Source organism: Otolemur garnettii, unplaced genomic scaffold, assembly GCF_000181295.1.
Source record: "Otolemur garnettii isolate 467f Iridium unplaced genomic scaffold, OtoGar3 scaffold00053, whole genome shotgun sequence".
In the NCBI taxonomy this organism is placed as follows: Eukaryota; Metazoa; Chordata; class Mammalia; order Primates; family Galagidae; genus Otolemur; species Otolemur garnettii.
Genome location: NW_003852448.1, coordinates 4,777,513 through 4,798,899, shown reverse-complemented (window position 1 = coordinate 4,798,899; position 21,387 = coordinate 4,777,513). Strand labels below are relative to the sequence as shown.

General features: G+C 46.4%; 1 protein-coding gene across 4 annotated transcripts in view; it reads left to right on the top strand.

The window, feature by feature from the left end:
• Positions 1-21,387, top strand: part of DPP6 (dipeptidyl peptidase like 6) — a 928,521-nt gene that overhangs the window by 510,811 nt on the left and 396,323 nt on the right. For all 4 annotated transcript variants that reach the window (XM_003792026.3, XM_012806527.2, XM_012806530.2 and 1 more), the window contains one exon: positions 15,576-15,690. In XM_003792026.3, coding sequence (XP_003792074.1) covers positions 15,576-15,690 — 115 coding nt within the window. The remainder of the gene's footprint in view (positions 1-15,575; positions 15,691-21,387) is intronic.

Sequence of the window (21,387 nt, the reverse complement as noted above, 5' to 3'; positions counted from 1 at the left end):
TGGGCTCTCCCCTGGGTACCCCAGGATTGAGGCGGGGTGCCCTGTTGAGGAGTCAACCTAGCTGCCTCCCACACACGCTGCTATTAAGGCTGGTTTGTTGTTGCTTCTTCCAGGTGACTTTGTACACACACCTTGCGTCTTCAGGTGTGAGTCATTTGGGGAGGAGGCCACTTGTCTCTTCCCATTCTAGCTGCTGCAGGGCCCTGAATAGCAGCAGCCTCCAGGCACTGTGCGTTCAGTGTTGGATAAATGGAATAAACAGGGGCAGCTAATTTCTTAAGGTTAACTCTTACATAAGAGTTGATTTGCATTGCCCTAAATGAAACCAGCAGGGTGTTTTATATATGAAGCAAGCCTTAGGTATAAATGATATGGAAGCTCTGAACCAGTTGCTATACCTCTTAATATACATTATCACATTTGAAATTCAGTGTAGTAGCCCAATAATTTCATTTTTAAAAAACCTAGATAAGCTGATAGGTCTACTCTGACGTCTGAATAAGAGAAAAGTGATTTTGCCCAGGAGAGAGGCAGTTAAGGATCTGGTACATCTTCTGTTGAAAATTGGGAAGAATGAATTCTTCATAGAATTTCATAAAATATTTCAACATTCTTATAAGGAAACTTTGAAAAGTCACAAATCTTTGGAACCCTTGGCTTGTAGAGACAGAAAAATTGGTCCACATTTTTATGTGTTCTGGATGTTCCCTTTTGTACCTAAAATGGATATTTTGCTAACGCAGAGTGAGCAAGGTCTTCAGAGGATCATCTTAAAGCTAGAAACAGCTCTGGAGAAGACCCAGCGCGTTGCTGGGTGATGTGGTCACGCAGCCTCTGATTAGAGCCCGCAGACCTGGCGTCAGGCCCCAGTCTGCCACTTCACAGCTGGGTGACCTCTCTGAGCTGCAGCTTTTTCATCTGAAAAATTAGGGTAATTTGTCTTATCCTCGTTTTGATCAAATGAAACGGGTCTGGGAATCCGTTCAACCTGGTCCGTGTGTCCGAGTGGGTCCTGGTGCCCTCAGAGGGAAACACGAGCCTCGTAAGGTGACAGGGTTTGCTGACCCTCCTCTGAAATCCCGCAGGGCAGTGCAGCCGGCTGGCCAGCCGGCCTCGAGCCCACCTCTGTGAGGAACCTTTCCCATTCATCCTCAAGAGGAAGAAAACCCTGTGGGGGTGGGGGGGGCAGCCTGGTGCCTCTCTTTCTCTTTCTTAAATGTTGGGAGTGTTTCAACACTGGAACCAGCTACAACAGACTGTCATTGTTAAGGGAAAGCCACATAAAATAACTCCCTGTGGTAACCCATTCAAGAGACTTAATGAAGTAGGGAACTGAACTGGGTTGTTTTGTAACTGCTGGGACACAAATGCTGTTTCTTTGGATATTATCAAGGTGTGTGATTGTCACAGCTGAAAATGTAGAAATGAGACCCACAGTCTCAAAGCTGCCACCCAAATCAACAGTGATGCTGTTGGTGTTGAGAACACCGGATTCCTCCCTGGGACACAGAGGTGGGGCGGGCCTGGAGCGGGCGCAGCAAGGCAGAGGAAGGAGGGCCACACCGAATGTCTCATCTCGGGTCCCAGACATGGTCAGGGCCAGTTAGAGACGCTCACACAGTGTGGTGTGACCTGTAAAGACATGGTATGTAGCATTGCTGCCGCCAGCACAGAGGATGTGGCCCAGTGCTGTCTGCAACCCCTGCTTATCCCTGAAGAGCCCGACAGTGGGTCTCCCCTACCTTTCTCACTCCCAGCCTTGGAGTGCTGGGAGCTCCTTGTCCTGGGCCGCTGTGGGCTTCAGAGCAGCTCCTGGCTCAGTCCTGGGGCTACTTGACAGCCTGTGGTTCTCAAATAGCTTTCTGTACCTCTTCTGATCTCCAGCCCAATTTTTTTTTTTTTGGTTGGTTGGTTGGTTTTGTGTTTTATTTGTTTTGTGTGAGCAGACAGCATTCTGATACTGGGCTGGCTGAATGGCAGGTCAACTGGGAAGGCTCAGTGCTGTAAAAATGCCTGTTCTTTATGGGTACTTTAACTTCTTGACCCAGTCGGTCCAGGCTGCTACAGCAGAGTCATCAGGAACAGTTCTATCTCTCCCAGTTCTGGAGGCTAGAAGTGTGAGACCCAGGAGACACGCATACAGGGCTGGTCCGAGACCAGGGAGACACGTCCAGGGCTGGTCTGAAACCAGGGAGACACATATCCAGGGCTGGTCTGAGACCCGGGAGACACACGTCCAGGGCTGATCTGAGACCAGGGAGACACATATCCAGGTCTGGTCTGAGACCAGGGAGACACACGTCCAGGGCTCATCCAAGACCAGGGAGACACGTGTCCAGTGTGGGAAGGCCTTCCAGCGTTGGATAGCTGTTTCCTTTTCGTGTCCTCCCAGGGCAGAGAACAGAGAAGCAGCCTGTGTCTGCTGTAAGGTGCTGACCCCATTCATAAGAACCACACCCCCATGGCCCAATTACCTTCTAAGGGCCCTGCCTCCTGCCACAGGAATTACACTGGGGAGTTGGGAGCACACAGACTGTCACTTCCACCACAGTGCAGCAGGGCGTACTTTGGGATCATTTTTATAAGTGACATGCTAATGGCCAGGGCTTGCTGATGACCTGTGCTGCTGGGCATTCAGGTAGACACTCTGTTCATGTTATCTTTAATCTCCCATCCGATGCTGTGAGGGGTCCGTTATCCCCACCGTACAGTGAAGAATCTGAACTTCGCAGCGTTGAATGCCTGGTCGTGTAGCCGGTCATGGTGGAGGCAAACCCAGGTGTGTGTGATTCATCTGCACACTTCCTTCCTTAGGGACCGTCAGATCTTTCCCGTTCAGGAAACCAGTATTGTGGATTAAAGGTGTGAGGACGTCACTAGGCTCCATGGTGCCACAAAGATGGATCGTGATGGTGTCCCAGGCTCATGGTGCTTCCTCCAGTAGCCCCCAGGAGAGATGGCACATGAGCCATGGGGACGGCTCATACATGAAGACAGCGAGTATGTCACAGGAGGTGACAGCAAAGTCCTCAGAATCGGAGGAAAGATGGCTTTATCACAGGGATGAGGACTCACAGTGTGCAGCAGGGACATTGAAAGCAGCTCTGAAAGGTAGATGGGTTCTGGCTGTGTGGGGTAGAGGGGTAGCTGTGAGGGGTGAGCAGGTAGATGGGCTCTGGCTGTGTGGGCTAGAGGGGTAGCTGTCGGGTGAGCAGGCAGGACAGAGAGCTGTGCTCAGAGCAGCGTGGTGCTCCAAGAGCAGCTGCCAAGGGCATCCACCAAGAGACTCAGGCATTAAGGTGGGACATGTCAACACCGTCCTTTAAAGATGTACAGTGCTATGGTCACAGAGGCCCGGGTGGGGGATAGCAGGCCTGTCATTTCACAAGTAGCACTGGCTGAGGGTTGCTGCACCCCTGCTCCCCTCCCACTCCTCCCCTGGGCCCAGTGGTCCAGAGGTCCTTCTCCTTGTGTCTGCCCCGCCCCTGACTCAGGGCCTCCACACACCTGCAGGGCTGACCTTTGCATGCCTGTGCCCCGGCCTCAGCCTCCCCTCCCTCCACACCCTGGAAAGCAGAATTGGGCTCACTCTGAATGAAGCCGTTTCTGTGGACCAAGTTAATTCAAAGACATGAATAGCCAAAATGAAAAAGATAGTTTATCTTCTCCTTGGCTGGTCTGCAGTTACATTAAATATGGCTAGTTTTAAGAACTTAGGTTCGTAGCAAATTCCATGTACCAAGTTGGCTGGGTTTTTTCCCAGTGAACATCAGTTGGAGATTCCCTTGAAAATTGCTTATATAACGCTGCTAATTTACAAGAACATGATATTCCTGTGCTCTGCCAGTGAGCGTCGATGTTGCCAACATTTATGTAATAACCGTAGTCAGGATGACTCAGAACAGACATGGTCCTTGGGATCTGTTGCTTGGTATGTCTCAACTCTTCAGGCAAAAGAAGGCCAAGGTGACCGTGACACCACAGGGGTAGTCTGCGTTCTCAGCATTGGCCTGGGGACTAGGGAGGATGCCCCTGGATGCGCCCTCTTTTCGGTCTGGAAGGAAAGTGTTCTTGTTCATGATCTGTCTCATTTAAAGGACCAGGCTGTTTTCAGCTGTGCTGGTTTATAATGCACTGGGTTTTGTTATTGTTTTTATCAATTTATTTATTCATTTTAACAGTAGGTGCTAGCCACAAAGTGTATATTTGCTGAGCTTGGTTTTTAAACCTTGTGTTTTGCTGAGACATTCAAAACATAGGCGCCTGCACAACCAGTCCTCAGGTCTCTGTATGACAACGATATCACTGTCACTCATATTGCTTCTGATTGGGGAAAGAGAAATGCATCTGGGATAGCTGCCCTCAGAAAATGTGTGCTCAGGCTGTGGGGCAGGGAGATCAGTCAAGAGGCCCACCTGGCACCGCTGCCCTGAGCCCGCCAGCCACAATTCTGTTTCTCTGCAAACATGTTTCCAGACTGCTCCAGAATATGTTAATGGAAGCGTTTTACACTTGAAAAATTTCCACCACAAACCCTTACTTTCATGTAATTGCAAAATTCTGTGGAGGGCAGATGTGTGGTTTGGACATCAGTCCCAGAAGCTGGCACGCTGGTATTGTAACAGGTGGAAACTGCACCATGATATCCTCATGATCTGAGCAGGGACACTGGCTTTCCTTAAATCCTCTTCAACTACCAGTAGTCATCCGGAAAACAGTTAAGGTTTGCTGTCGGCCAGAGGGAATACCAGTAATGAAAATACCAAGTCAAGGTTAAAATAAACCCCAGTGTCTTGGACTTTTGAGGATGTCACTAAGTTCTTACCTGATGAACCCTCAGTGATTTACACTTTAGAAACTTCACACATACGATTGTTTTGCTGAATGCTTTATGTATGGCATTCACTCCCTTCGCACAAGACAATAGCAATGTAAGCAAGATTTTTTAGCTGTGTATTTTAAGGTATTAAAGAAAACTCTTTCTGATCAACCAATACAGCAAATAATCATTTAGGATTTCTGTAAAGCTCTGCATGTGGCCCCATACTGGGGAGGGGGTACAGCTGGAGGCCAGTCCCTTCCTGAAAGGAGCTTCATATTTACTTGGCCAGAGACCCGGCAACCGTGGGTGGAGGCCAGTTCCCTGTTACAGATGGTGGATGCTGCCTCATTCATTCCAGATGCAGGAAAAGTGCATGGGGCCCTGTCCACCAGGGCCGTGGGCAGGGGGGCTAACCTGCCCAGAATGGTTGTTCTAGAACTCTCAGGAAAGAGTATCTGCAGTGCAGGGCGGGGCTGAGGGCACAGTAGGAGATGGAGGCCTGGCCAGTGGCATCGTCGTGGAAAGAAGCAGCCCCTGCCAGAAAACAGGCAGGCAGGGAAGGAAACATCAGGACCTGTCTCTCCACCTCCTCAGCCATCTCCTGCCAGTGCCTCCAGTCGGCCAAGCTAATGCCAAGATTTGAGGATGTGCAGGAGACGGTTTGTGGAGGTCGGGGTTGGCCTCTGGGGACACAGGCCAGAGTGGAGTGCGGTGTGAATACAGGGAGCCGAGAGGGAGGACAGGGCCTACCCAGTCCAGGAGCTGCTGATTAAAGCATTTCAGAAGGAAGGGAAAGGTTCCCACAAATAGATGAGGTGGGCTTGGATCCCATGGGACTGGAGACCCGACCCAGTGCTGCACATCCAAACACCTGTCCCTGCATCCCCGAGCAGCCTTCCAGCGCATCCTGGAGCTTTCCATCCTTGAGCCCTGGGCGAGACTTTGCTGAACTGATGTGTCCAGATGACAGGTGTATAGTCAGATGTCCTGTAGCTAGTGGCACTCACACGGTAGGGTTTGTAAACGTCACCTGCACATCGTGAAGAATGAAGATTCTCCAGCCTGATGCCCAGGGACTCCAGTTTGGCGGGTCCAGACATCTGTATTTGACACACACTCCCAGGGGATCCCAAGCGGCTTCAGGAGCATCATTTTGAGAAATATGTAGATGTATTTCAAACACCCTTTTTTTTGAATTAGTTTTCTCCCTCTGTCCTAGGGACTAGATAATTTATTTTTTGTCCCAAAACTTTCAGATTATGCAAATGAGTTCTATCTGAGGCCATCATTAAGTTCTGGCTTGGCCCATTTCTCTTCAGACAATACACTAATTACCTTGACCTTTCCTTGGAGGCCCAGTTTTCCAATGAAATAATCATGGTTTGCTTTCCTTGAAGCTTTTTCCAAGTCCTTTCAGCTGTTACAACCCTCTGCGGTAAAGCCAATGCTTCTGGTTTATCCCGTCACACACACAGGTCTGCTCAGTGTATGAGATCAGTAGTTATTTTTTAACAGTCTTTCTTATAAAAATATAAAGGTGTGCCTAAGCTTTTTAAACTGCAATATTTAAAGACATTGCATCATAAAATAATGACTTAGACTGGATGGATAAAGCTCAAGGGAAACATCAGGAATCTGAATTCAGTTTAATACGTAAACTTGCCCATCTCATTCCCACCTGCAACTTCTAAATGATGCACATTTGTTATTTAAAGTGCAGGTTGTGTTTTAATAGTTTCAGAGAGAAATTATTTGAACGTGTACCATGTAACTACCTACTGTAGAAAGGTCACCATAAACCTACATTTCCTATTTTAATTTTTTTTTTTTTAACACTGCAGAGTCATAGTTCTGCACACAGACGCAGAACCCTGGAGGCTGCTGGCCTGTTTGGGGGATTGATTTCACCCTACACACCAGCCAGGTGGGCAGCTTCAGCTGGTTCTTCCCTTGCCCCCACCTGGCCGCTGTCCAGGTGCTGTGATCCGCTTCCCAGGCTCCTGGCAGCCTGAGCCTCCTCCGTTCCCTCCCAGCACTCTGTAAGTCTCCACCTCACGTGGCTTCTTTTCTGCATCTTTTGTTCTGGGCTGCTCCCCTGAGCTGCGGTGGGATGTCATTTAGATCGTCAGTATTCTCTAATCAAAATGCTCTGCTCTTCTGATGGGCAGAGTGACCATCCCCTGCATGGCTGAGCTGATGGCTCTCTGATGTTCCAGACTCTCCCACATTTGTGACCAGCCCGTGCCGTGGTTGGAAATTGCTGGTTGTTGCTGTAGCTCTTGTGTCCATGGCTGCTCCACAGGGTAGAGAATTTCGTTTAAATCCCTGATTGCTGTGTGTTAATCATGCCTGAGAGAGGGAGGAACAGGGCCATGGAAAGAGAAACAGGGACAAAGAGAGGTAGGGGCAGAGGAAAACAGAGAGAGAGGGGTGTGGAGAGAGGTTACACCAACCTGATGGCATGCTGCCATGACTCTGTCACAGCCTGTGCCGGGCCAGCCCTCTGCCGCCAACCTCACCAATGGGGATTGGCCTCCTCAGTACCATCTCCACGAGGCTGGACCATGTAGCGTCCTGGGTTGTACTCTGGACCACGCAGAACCCTGGGCTGTGCTCTGGACCACACAGAGTCCTGGGTTCTGGTCTGGCCCACTCCTAGACCTCAGGTTAATCATTTTCTCTGTTGTCTTTTTGACACCTTTATAAAGAGTTAAGAGCCCCTGATAATGAAGATTTTAGTAAACAAGCCAGTAACACAGAAATGGGATATTCATCCAGCGTGCTCCAGGGATGATCACTGACGGACATGTGTCAGTCGCTAAATGTTCTTTAAAACTTGTTCCTGCCGACGTAAAGTCATTTGTTGTCCTCCTGAATATGGAAATGCAGCGATTAGAAAGCTGTTTCGCCGTCCTGAGATACACGCACCATTGATTTTGTAATTTGTTGCTACCTTCTCCTTATAGTAAATGGTCCATGATACATAAAAGAAATTGATGTCAGAGCTTTTCCCAGTGAATAAATATTAGGAAGAAAATGCGCTGAGACAGGAGGATGGAGCTGTGTAACGGGAGCCCCGCACTCAGGCTGGGGGCGCTGGTTTTCTTGGGGTAATTTTTACACTTGCCTTGTGAGGGTTTAGGTTTCGGTTGCACCTCGACAGCTACTAGACACAGATTAAGGCGCAGTGGGAGAGGTCCCCAATCCTGGCCTTCACACACTTTTTCTGACGTTCTAAACAAACTGAATGATTAACTGGGTCTGACTTCTAGAAGTTATTAAAGGTGGCTGACAGCATCCTCCGCTGGCTTCCTATTGTGTTTTAGATGAAAGACAAAACACCTGACTCTGCCAGGCTGGGGCCAGATTCACCTGTGCCCGTCCCCCAGCGGCGTCTCAGGACACGTCACCCCTCGGTCAGTGTCCGGTCACACCGTGCTCCAGGCTCAGGCTGCCTTTGCTGTGTGTCCCCTGCACGGCCAGAATGACGATGGCCCTGCCCCCATGCAGATGCCCACACCCTGAGCCCCAGCACTGGTGACTGTGTCAGACTGCCAACAGAGGGAGTGGAGGTTGCAGATGGAATTAAGGCATGATGGTAGCTGGTCAGTTGTCTCCCTGTGACCAGCCTTCTCTGAGCTGTAGGTTTTTCTGTTAGACGGACCTGTGTGAGAGGGCTGACAGAGACCAGTTGTGTCTGACATGGGTCAACTGAACACATTCCATCAAGGCCAGCTACAGTTTAAAAGCGCTGTGGCTTTCTTTCTGTACCCAAAATAGAGACGACCTCGGGAACGGCCCATCCTCTTCAAGATGCACAAACATCCTGCGGTGCCAACTGTCTCGCTGGCGCTCGCGGCAGCTCTAATGAGCTTCCTCCCGTCACGGAGGAGGCTGCACCATACGCTGCTCCGTGGAGACAGCTGGATTCCCAGGGATCTGTTACGGTAGCTGCAAAACTTCACTCCAAGTCTCCCTGGAAAAAGAACTGTTCCTGCTGATGGAATAAACAGTCTTTCCCAAGAAACTTTATCCAATTCACAAATGAGTTACTTTGTAGTTACAAACCAAGTGAGCAGTTAAACCTTTCCCTGGGTGTGTAAGTGTCAGCTTGTGTAGAACGCATGTGAACAGTGAGCAGGGAATGTTTCCTTGGAAACAGAGCAAGGGCCAGACCCTGGACTCTGGGCTGAGAGTCTTCTGTATTCAACATTTTTGTTTTTAAGCTTCAGAAATGAACTCAAAGTAGTTTAAGCAAAATGAGCAATAAAATAGTTCATAAAGTAGCAGGAGTGTATTATTAAATCTAAGAGAAAAATTCATCCAGGCCTCAGAGGAAAATTAAGTCAAGAAGTGGAAAAGCAGTGAGGGTGTGTTCTCTCCCTCTTGGCTTCTGTCTCGGAGCTTCTCAGCCTCTCTGGTTCCTTCTCCTGTTCTGCAAACCTGCTCTGTCTCCTGCACGTTCCGTGTACCATATGGAAGCACTCACTGAACTCGCCTGTCTTCGTTCTCCTGGTTCATGACAGCAGCCGAGAATAAATTGGAATATTTTAATCCCACACCTACAGTGTGGCGCAGACTTCTGGCTCAGGTTAAGCCAGTTAATTACCTGTGGCTGAGGAGGCGAGGAGGGGGCACACGGGGTAGAAATGTGGCCTCTGTGACCCAGGGGTGCAGGGGAGGGCAGCTGAGATGGCTCTGACTCCTCAGTGTGTCCATTTGGTGCTGGAACCTTCTATCGGGGTGGCAAGGCCTTTTGAAAAAATGAGCTCAAATTATTTTAGTCCCTGCCATTAAATTGCTGGTGGTTCTTGCCTTTGAGACTAGTTCGTTAGTTGCTTAATGTTTATGGATTGCCTGCAGGGAGTTTTGACAGTGGGAAGTGAGGTGTTGGGTTTGCCAAAAAGCTGCCCAGGACGGGAAATTTGTCTCCAGATTGCCTGTGGGTTTCAGAGTCTGTGCACAGAAGGCCATCATCTAAAGATGCTTTTAAGACATTGTTACCCTACACAGCTCTGAGAAGGAGACACATGCTCAGCTTGAAATTCCGAAGCTCACTTCAGTGGCCCTCTTATCACTGACGGGGCTTCTCTGCAGCATGACGGGCTGTGAAATTTCTTTTGACTACGAGTAAGCCACAGTGCCATTGCTTTCGGAGACTTATGGAACATTATATCTTCGAAAAATTATATCAAAATAGCCAAGTTAGACTGACCTCTGAAGGTAAGAATAACTTACATCTGGAATTAATTTTATAAAATAATCTATCGGATACAGTCAATTGAAGTGAAGAGCTAGAAATAGTTTGAGCTCTGGTGTTTCAGTTTACAGGTAAAATTAACCAAGAAGAAATTTTAACAAAAAGATATTAATACTGTAAATAATTTGCCTATTGGTTTGTTTTCCTAGGAGGATGGATAGGGCAGGAGCTCATTCTCCAAACCCGGGTTCATGGTAGCACTGGCAGAGGGCAGACCACTGCCGTGGGGACACCACTGAGTGGGACTTGACGATGTCACTCCCTGGGGCAGACGTGTAATGCCATGTTATATCGATAGCCGACTCTGGAAGTTTCCAAATGCATATGAGAAGATAAGTCCAGATAAGTCCACAAGGCACGTGCAGGATGGGCAGTGGACAGTCCTGAGGGACCTTGGGAAGTGCGACGTGCATTGTAAACACACAGGAGTGTGACACCCAGGGCAGGGGCACCCAAGGATTCATGTCTGACAGTCCTGGGCAATAGCAACTTTTTTTCTCTCACTAAGATGATGAAGATTCATAATTGACAGGCAGTCTTCAAAAGCTGGGCTAGTTAACCAAAATTAACTTTGAATTAACTAAGTCAACAGAAGCGTTTTTGGAGAGGACTGTGCCCTCCAGCACTACCCCCATTCCCGGGGCTCAGGCTGCTCCCAGAGCTGTTTCAGAAGGGCTGAGGCACCTGTGACCCGCACTGCCTCAGACCTGTGGTCTGTACCCGGGGTTATAATGGATCAGTATCTTGTACTCATATTACTCATCTGCCCCTCACACTTGCAACCAGTGAAAGCAAACCCCCAAAATACAAAATCCAAATGACAGTCCTGGGGAGGGGCGGCTCAGGAAGTGGAAATCTCCCTGGCCAGGTTTCCACACACGTTATCAGACAGAGGCTCAGGCTCTGCCCACTCGAGACTAGCTTGTGTTTTCACTTGCAGCCCAAATTCTGAAGCCCAGCTAACTGCAGATCAATACGTATCATCAGGAATTATTTAAAACTATTGAACACCTCCTGAACATAGGCCTAGTAGATCTTAGAAAAGGCTTCTTTCCATCTGGGGAGCTGGGCGCAGTCTTGCTGTCCTCATATACCTCTGTGAGGTGCCTGATAGAGATTGATTGGCTTAAAGATGGATTATTGTGAGAAAAATAATGTAACGCTCTTCCTGCTTCCCTGGCGAGAGGGCCATCTGGTTGACCCCTCTGCCTTTAGCTAAAGGAAATAAAATGCAAAATTGCCAGCTGTCCCCATCATGGCCAGCCAGGCAGGACCTCTGCAGCCCCTGAGGCCCCTGCTGTCCCCCTGCACCTGGTGGTCCCTGTGCCCCCCCCCATCCCCCCTGCAGTGGTGCTTCTTCAGGAGGCAGCTCAGGTTGGTTCTCTCCTCTCTCCTGCTGGGTGGCGCTCCTCTGCGCCTCTCACTAGACTCACCTTCCATAAAGCAAGCAAGGCGTGCGGTGTGTCCCCAGAACACTCAAGGGGGTCACCTGCTTTGAGAGCTCAACAGTAATTGAAACTCTTAGAGCTTAGGACGCAAGGAAGCGTTGGCATATCAGGCAGGATTGTGCCCGCCCTGCCCGCTCGGCCTCTTTGTAAAGTGTCGGGGAGGCAGCGTGCTGCTGAGTTGTTTTGCTTTTTATATATCAAATACTGAAACAGTATTCAGTGGTGATAGTAATAAATAGTAAAGCAGTACTGCATGTTTCTGTAATTTCTATAAATTATACATTTATAATTATGGGTTCTACTGGATTGACATCCTTGTAACACCGAAGCTCCTGGTTCCTTTTGTCTCCCACCCTTTTCACCCTGCAGCCCTAATTTCTCTAAGTTTTAAAGTCATCCCCCCCGCCCCCCAGTGTCCCCTACCGTTAGACATGAAGCTGGAGAAGGAAAGTGTTCAGAAGGTTAGCTCAGGCCAGGATGCGACGGCTCAGCTTTTAGCACAGTGGGGAGAGGGCAGGAACGGAGTCCCTGCCAGGGGCCCGGGTCCCGTCGGCTATCACTGGGACAGAGAAAAAAGCAGTGGGTAACAGCCCCACCCTTGAGTCCATCCACAGGACACAGTGGGGTGTCTTTTTCTTCCATTTCATTTGTACATTTGGCACATATAATATCAAGCTGTTACCCCAAATTACTAAGGTGACAGCATCCTGCAACGATGTACTTTATATTTAAGTAACCAGCAGTCTCCGGGAAAAGTGTGGCTTCACTGTTTGTTTTCCTTTTGCCTGAGTTAAAAATAAGTATGAGCAGCAGTGATGTCACGAGGGACAGGGACTGCCAACTATACGTGTCACTTTGCATTACATCCTGCAGCTCCGCTCCTGCTTATGGCCTCGCTGTGTGACTGGGCTTGTATTAACCCTTTGCTTTCTGTGATAAAAATGATCACCTTTCAGCCAGACCTTCCAGCAGACACAAGTTACCTCGTACACAGGCATCTGCCTATTCATTTGTCCACTGGTCACGCAGTCCCTGTGCGCTACAGTGTCAGTTTTGTACCAGGCATTGGGACCTTGAACATAGCAAGATAATTGTGTCCTTAAGCAGTTTGCAATCTGGTAACACACAAGGATTAAATCCATAATTTAATGATGTTTCACCATTGCAGAAAGCACTTTTAGAGTATATGGGTTGTGTCCAGGTAAAAGAACAATGGCTAAGAAGTCAGGCAACACTTCCTAAAATGGCACAGGTGACGTTTTAATGGATAAGAATGAAAAGAGATTTGCCTGGTAGAATGAAGGTAAAGAAATCCCAGGGACCAGGAAAGTGTGGACGGTGGTGAGGCCAGAGAGCGCAGACGGGGCTGACGTGCTCAGGAACAATGAGGAGTGAGCGGAGTGTGGGGTAGAACTGAGAGATGGGGAGCACAGAGTTGCTGTGTGACGTGCACATGAGGCTTTTCCCTGGAGAGTGGGGGGCTCAGGCCTTGGGGAGCCCTGGAACTGCAGAGGGGCATGTGAGTGCCAGCAGCAGTCTGCGTTGCCTGCAGGGGAGAGCACTGTGGACCGGCTTTTCTTACACTCCCCCCCCCCAATTCAATACTTCTCACCACCTCCACCAAATGCACCCAGGACAGGTCTCCAGAGCTAGTCGTCCCCAGAGCAGCAGCTCCTCTGGTGACCTTCCTAAGTGGGAGTGGGATTCACATACTCCCTTCTCTCAGAGGGACGCCATGGCCCCCACTGGCCAACTCTCACTCCCTGAAGTCTCACTGACACACAGCTCTGCCCCATGAAACGTCCTCCTGCTTGTGCTCTCTCTGCCTTCTGGAGCTGCACAAACTCAGGCTCCTCCGTCCTCCAGTGATACATCTTCAAAGAGATGAAAACTCCAAGTATTCTGCTATATATATATATTTCTTTGAGACATATGGACAGCCTCAAGCTGTCCCCCTGGGTAGAGTGCTATGGCATTGCAGCTCACAGCAACGTCCAACTCCTGGGTTTAAGCAAGTCTCCTGCCTCAGCCTCCCAAGTAGCTGGGATTACAGGTGCACACCACAACGCCTGGCTATTTTTTGGTTGCAGCCATCATTGTTGTTTGGCGGGCCCAGGCTGGATTCGAACCCACCACCTTAGGTGTATGTGGCTGATGCCTTAGCCTCTTGAGCTACAGGTGCTGAGCCGTATTCTGATATTTTAAGCTGAACACGTCCTTCAACCTTACTTCACGGCATGTTTCACAAACATTTTTGTCCTTGGTCATCTTTGTAAATGTACCGTCTGTATCATTAGCTGTAACAGTAGCCACCCAAAGCTTGGACGCCATATTGTGTGTGTGCTTGGGCCAGGGAGCTACCGATCACGTGATCAGTTATGCCTAGGCTGTGCGCCTATTATATACCAGACGTGCTTAAAACAATGTAGAATTGCAGCTTATTCTTACGAGGAACAAAAAATATCAATTGTTTGAGCTCTTCTGGACAATAGACTTAACATTAATTTGTCTTTCTGGATAGTGAGTAAGATTTGGTCTTGAGTAGTAAGACCCTGGTTTTGATGGTTCTCTGCAGCTGAGGTCTGTGAAATTATCCACCCTTTGTTGCTTGTATGAATAGTGCCACTCAAAGATTCACAATGTTCACAAATTTGGTGAAAAGAACTTATTTTCTTTTTTAATTTGAGCGAAATGAAAAGCTGCAGGGTCAACATGATCTAATCACTTATCCTTGGCATTAGCCAGATAAGAAAGCCCTCTCTAATAGAAAATAAGATTGAATTTGTATCACTTTTTATAGTTATTTCGTACTTAGTCTTATTTTTTAGGTTCTAATAAGCTACTTCGTAGTAGATAAATTAAGTTCTGAATGGCAAATATGAAGATGAATCAAAATTTCTGAACAATTATAGGACTCTTGTCTGCTAATACTATAATGGTCCTCTGAATTTTTCTTAATTTAAAAACTGATATATCCAATATTAAATATTTGGATGGTAAATATTAACCATTTTCCATCCCATGATTACGAGATTTACTTTGATTTGCAACGACTTGATGCATTCTAATGAACCTCCCATTTGGGACACAGGTATATTTATTATATGTTGCCTGGTGTATCTTTTGAGGCCATCTCCATTCTTCTTCATTATGGCTTGGTTGATATAAGTTGTGATTATGTGAATTCTCAGAGCATGTTCTCAGCCCTGTACACAGGCATTTGTAGTTAATGATTATTATGTAACTGTTATGTTTATTACTTATTAACAATTATTAACATTGCCCCCTTTATCTCTCAAATGGTCCCAATTTGGAGTACAAATTATACAGCCTCCCTCATTTGAAGGGGACTGGAAGTTTGGTCTCAGCAGCCCCTATGCCTGGTTAATTCCTGGATTTATGCAACCTTTAGCAGAGTCTGCAGATTGTCCCACCCTTGCTACAATGCAAGCATGGCTCTGTGGGGGGGGGGGGCTGCAAACTAGAATAGGGACGGGTGAGTTACCTGGGGAAGAGTGAGGACATCCTGAAACCTGACTGAGGAGCTATGGAAAAGCCTGAAGGTGGGAGGGATGGGCAGAAGTTGATTAAAACTGGCACATTGTATATGTTGAGCAAATACCTAAATTTGGTAGCCAGAAATAAACATGAATAGGGTGGATATAAAGAAAAGGAAAGAGGAGAACTTGGGGCTAAAGAATGTAATATGACTTGGGTTTCATCAAGGGGGCAAGAAGGATGGCTGTGATAGAGAGGAAACTTCAGGATTGCCCTACACGGTGGAGTCTGGTTCATTGGGAGGAGGAGAATTAGGTTTGCACAAAAGCTGAAATATAACATCATATCAGATTCCTTCTCGTCACAGTACGGGGAAGAGATGGACTGAGGCTTTGCACAGAAAGGAGCTAACGGTAGCGTCAAGGGTGGGGACACTCCACCCTCACTGTGTGCGTCTTGGTCCTCAGTTGGAATGAAATACATTTATTTCGCTTATTTTATTTGCTATTTCACTCACTTGGGCTTTCTTTCTTGCTCTTGTTCTTAGGAGCTGGTGGGAAGTAACCCCCCACAACGAAATTGGAAGGGGATCGCGATCGCACTGCTGGTGATTCTGGTCATCTGCTCCCTGATTGTCACCTCAGTCATTCTGCTGACACCAGGTACTTCCCTTTGTTCTTGGGGAAATGAGTTACTGTAAGGGAGAAATCACACAGTTTCACTTTGTGAAACCTCCTATCCCATAATTAATTTTTCTCATGTTCCAGTTCTCGTCGTGCCATGTGATAAGTGATGTAATATCATTTCAGTGGGAAAATCCATTGTAAATGCTTTAAATTCCTTTTTTTTTTTTTTTGAGATAGAGTCTCACTATGTTGCCTGGGGTAGAGTGTCATGGTGTCACAGCTCACAGCAACCTCCAACTCTTGGACTCAAGCGATTCTCTTGCCTCAGCCTCCTGAGTAGCTGGGACTACAGGCAACCACCACAACACCTGGATGGTTTTTGCTTGTAGTTGTCATTGGTGTTTGGCAGGCCTGGGCTGGACTCAAAACTGCCAGCTCTGGTGTATGTGGCTGGGCTCAAACTGCCAACTCTAGTGTATGTGGCTGGTGCACTAGCCACTGAGCTATAGGCGCTGAGCCTGCTTTGAATTTCTTTATATAGTTGTTGACTAGGTAGAGATGTTTAGCATGTATTAAAATTCGCAATTATTATTCATGCTTGATAAACTTAAAGGCAGTGGCATAATTATAACAATTTTATATAATATGTAGACTTTCTGAATATTACAGTAAGAATGAATTAAGAAAAATTATTAAGACATCATATATTGAATTTGAAGTAAGGGGAAGGAACTTTTAGGTAGTACCATGTTTCCCTGAAAATAAGACACTGTTTTATAGTTATTTTTTCTCAAGAAGATACACTAGGGCTTATTTTCAGGGGCTGTCTTATTTTTATTAAGTGTAATATAACAATCTACATTTATTCAAATACAGTTAAGTCATCTTCTTCTGGAACCTGGTAGGGGGAGCTTACCTTGTTAGTGGGGCTGGTGCTAGTGATGCTTGAACTCCTTTCCCCTAGCTGTTCACACGTGTGCAATAGGATGCCTGTGACCGTGGTCACCACCTGCACACCTGCACAAGTGCGAACGGCTTGGAGAAAGGAGCTGTGGCAGATAAAAGGTATTCCAGTTTTCCTTATAGCTCCATGAGGAAATGTATGGTGTGGCTATGCCGATACGCTGCATAGCCATGCCCATCACTAGGTCTTATTATTGGGGTTAGGGCTTATATTTAACAAATGCATAGAAATCCTGCTAGGGCTTATTTTTTGGATGGGTCTTATTTTGGGGGAAACATGGAACAGATGAAGTATAAACCAGAGTCATGAACTGCTCTTAGCAAAGAAAAGACACAGTAAAATCCAGAGTAAACCTGCAACAAGTGCAGGTATGTGCACGCACCATTGAGTAGAAGTGCTATGGAATTTAGAAGAGAAGGAAATCCTCTTGAGAGAGTTCATGCAGAAGGTGATATGTGAAGGGGGCTTAATGGCATGGTGAGAACTTAGGAGCCACAGAGTGTTGGGATTAGGGAGAGAAGAAACCCTTTTCCTATGAGACAACCGTCTGGGAAGCATCATAGGAAAACATGGTGGCCACAGAGGAGACAGTACCTCACTATTTCAACCATTGTTATTACCATGTTAGATACTCTTTGGGCAAAGAAACAAAGTTCCAATCCTCAGTGAACTACACAGGCAATAGGCCCCCAAAATGGAAAAAGAAGTAGATATTGTGATGTAAAAATATTTTTGGTAGGTACAAAAATACAGTCAAATTATGATGCTTGATTAAGCTACTAGTCCAAAATTTAAATAAGAAAAGGGAATCTATGCTCAAAACTGCAGTAGATGACAGTATCACAAGAAGAGGTAACAACGGACTAACGTCCCTTATGAAGTCGGGTGTAAAAATCCTCAAGAAGATAGCAGAAAACCACGAAAAGATTCTACGCTATAACCAAACAGGGTTTATTCCATGAAAAAAAAAGTCTTTATACATGAAACTTCATCAACATCATATATCTATATCAACAGAATAAAGGACGAAATGCACACGACCATCTCAATAAGCATAGCATGTGACAAAACCGAGAAATCTTTGCATGATAAAAGACTCAGCAAGCCAGGAATAGAAAGAACCATCTTCAACCTGATAAAATTCATCTATGACAAACCCCATGGCTGACGTCATGCTTACTGGTGAAAGACTGAATCATTCCCCCTCACATCAGGGGATATAAGAAATAGGCCTTCATTCTCAGTGTTGGTATTTAGCATCATAGTAGAGGTTCTAGGTGGAGATATTAGGTAAGAATAAAAAATTAAAAAGACACTCAGAAAAAAGTAAAACTATCTCTATTCATAAACATGTGTTTAGAAAATCTTAAGGAATTCACCAAAATGAAAAGCAATTATAAATAATAAATTAGTTTAGCAGGATGGAAGATGAAAGACCAAGATGTTAGAAACATTTGTATTTCTGTACACTAGCAGTAAAAAATCCAAAAGTAATTAAAACAACAATTCCACTTAAAATATGTAAAGAAATAAGACACTAAAGAATAAATTTAACAAAAGAAGTAAAATACTCGAGTACTGAAAACTACAAAGCAAAATTGAAAAAAGTTAAAGAAGACTTAATTAGATGAAAATATATTCCATAAAATTGGATCAGAATATGTAAGACTGTTAACATGGCAGTAACTCCCCAGGGGATCTAAGATTCAACTCAACCCCTATCAAAATCCCGGTTGTCTTTTTTGAAGAAATTACAAGTTGACTCTGAAACATTCACATGAAAATACAAGGGACTCAAAGTTACAAAAACAATTCTGGAAGAACAATTTGAAGACTTACACCTCCTGATTTTAAAATCTACTATAAAGCTACAGTCATCAAAACAGTATGATACTACATAAGTACAGACATAGAGATCAGTGGAATAGAATTGAGAGTTTAAAAATAAATCTATACATCTGTAGTCAATTAATTTTTGACAAAGTTACCAAGACCATTCAAAGAGGAAAGAATAATCCTTTGAAAAACTTCTGCTAGAATATTCATCTGCAAAACAATGAAGTCGGACCCCTGTCTCACATGATATACAGAAATTAACTCATATGAACCGGGAACTTTGTAAATATAAAAGCTAAAGCTAAAACATTCTTAGACTAAAACATAGGCGTAAATCTTTGTGACCTTGAATTGGCCATGGTTTCTTAGATGTGACACCAAAAATATAAGCAACTAAAGAAAAAAAAATTGGAATTTCAAACTTAAAACCTTCGTGTGTGACAAAAACCCTGTCAAGACAGTGACAAGAGGGAGCGGATGGAGGGAGGGGGTTGGTGTGCTCCCACTTAATGGGCACAATGGAAGGGCACACGGCACAACTTTTGAGTGCGGGGCACAACTACAAGAGGGACTCTACCTAACAAATGCAAATAGTGTGATCTAGTTGTTTGAACCCTCACATTAACCAGAAGTGCAAAAACAGAAGAGAAAAGAAAGTGAAAAGACAGCCCACTAATTGGAAGAAAATATTTGTAAATTATATGTACTATAACAAAATATTAGTTATATGTAGCTAACTAATATATAACAAAGTATATTATCTTGAATATACAAAGAACTCACAGAACTCAAAAGAGAAATAATTCAATTGAAAATTTAGGTACAATGCACACTATTTTGGTGAAGGCACACTTATAACTTTGACTCAGTCTGTACAAAACAAAATATATAAACAAAATGTGTATCCTCTAATATTCTAAAATTAAAAAAAAATAAAAATGGGTAAAGGATTTCAGTGTACATCTCTCCAAAGACATACAAATTCTCTGGAAGCCGGTAATGTTGATGGTTGCACGGCTCCATTAGTACATTTTTTACATCACTGCATTGAGTTTACCCTTCCCCTCTGCCCCTCCTCCCCCCACCCCCGCCATCTGCTTGCTTTCCATTGAGTTTTATTACCAAACATGCACATGGGTGTTGATGGATTAGCTCAGGTGTAACAGTGAGCGTGTGTGGTGTTTGTTTTTGCATTCTTGTGATACCTCACTTAGACAAATGGCCTCCAGTTCCATCCACGCTGTTACAGAGGGTATTAGTTCAGCATCTTTTATGGCTGAGGAGCACTCCGTGGAATATATACACCACATCCTAACAGGTGCAGTGCACACCGTCTGGGTGATGGACACAACTTGTAACTTTGACGCAGACTATACAAAAGCAATTCAGGTAACCAAAGCATTTACATCTATGTATTCTGAAATTTTAAAAACTCTGAATCATATACATTCAAATGATGAACTTTATATCAAGCTGTTAGTTTATAAAAATGATGGGGAAGTTGAATTAAAACAGTGTATTCTGGCCATTTATATGCTAAAATGCCACTAAAACTTGCCTAACGTTAGAGTTTCAGTAGCAATTCTGCCACAAAACAGACAGTGTTGCAATCCCCTTTGTGAGTTAGCTTAGTGAACAGACCTCAGCTGCCTGGCACGTGGGACTCAGGACTCAAGACCGTGTATCTGAGTGAACAGGAAAGCTACGTGGGCAGGGCGGGGCGGGGAGGGGAGGGTGGTAAAGACACATGGCAGCTGGTTTACGTTGTGACTGTGCTGCTGACAGATACCACACAGGGAGGGACTTCAGCAACCACATACTTTTAATTGATACAGAGAAGTCAGGTCCCCCAGCCCCTGGGGATCTTCCTGCCCTGCTCGTCTTTGAACTGTGCTTTAGGTAAGAAAGCGATTATTGAAGGTTGGACCCCACTTGTCTGAGACCCCTTTGGAGCTTAGAAAGCGATGCTGCTTTAGTAGTTTGCTGTCCCTGCCACCCTCCAGTACATGTCCACATCTGTGTCACCCGTACTCCCAGGGCTCTCGCACGTGTGGCTGAGACATGGAATAAGATGGCTGCAGACCATTTTATTGGTCCATTTATTGGACCCCACACAGACATGGTCCTCAGCAGCGAGGCGGCACTGGGTGTCTGCACAGGAGCTCACAGTCGAAGAGCCAGGTCCTAGTCCCTTCCGTCTGCTCAGCCCCACGCCGCCCGGGGAGCAGCCTCTCCTCCTCCCTGGGACGCTCGTGGGCCCTGCTCTCCCTGGCAGTGGCTAGTCCTGGACGTGCCCTGCATTCAGCCTCTTCACCAGCAGCAAACACAGCGGGGGCTCTTCTGCAGTAATAGAGAATAAGCCATTGTAAGCTGCTCTCTCCAGCCACTCGGAGGGCCAGTTGTCAGGGCAACGACAAAGAGCTGCAGGCCACCCCCGTGGAAGGCTCCAGTGAATCAGTGAATCCCAGACAGGCTTCGGGGAGAAGAGTTTTATTTTTCCATTAAAATAAACTGCAGCTGAGCCTCCTTAGCCTTCCTGTTCCCCTGGGCATCCGCCCGTGGGTGGCGTTTGTTTCTCCCAGCTGTGTTGCCGGGGTTTAGGACTCTGCTGCATGGGACTGCCCTCCCGCTGCCCTCTCCCTCCGCAGCCTGGCCGTGTCCACTCTTCTGCAGTGCAGCGGTGCCTTCTATTTTTGTCATGAAATTCTGTCAGGCAGAGGAAGATGTCAAATCATTCCACCTGCCAGTAGCTCCAGAGCCATCTCCAATTCACTCCATTCAGAGCATCTGCACCTCAACCAACAGTGCCTGTTGATCCCCATGGTACCAGGCACACCACACACCTGCCTGCACGCGGCATCCCCGTGGTGCCAGGCACACCGCACACCTGCCTGCACGCGGCATCCCCGTGGTGCCAGGCACACCGCACACCT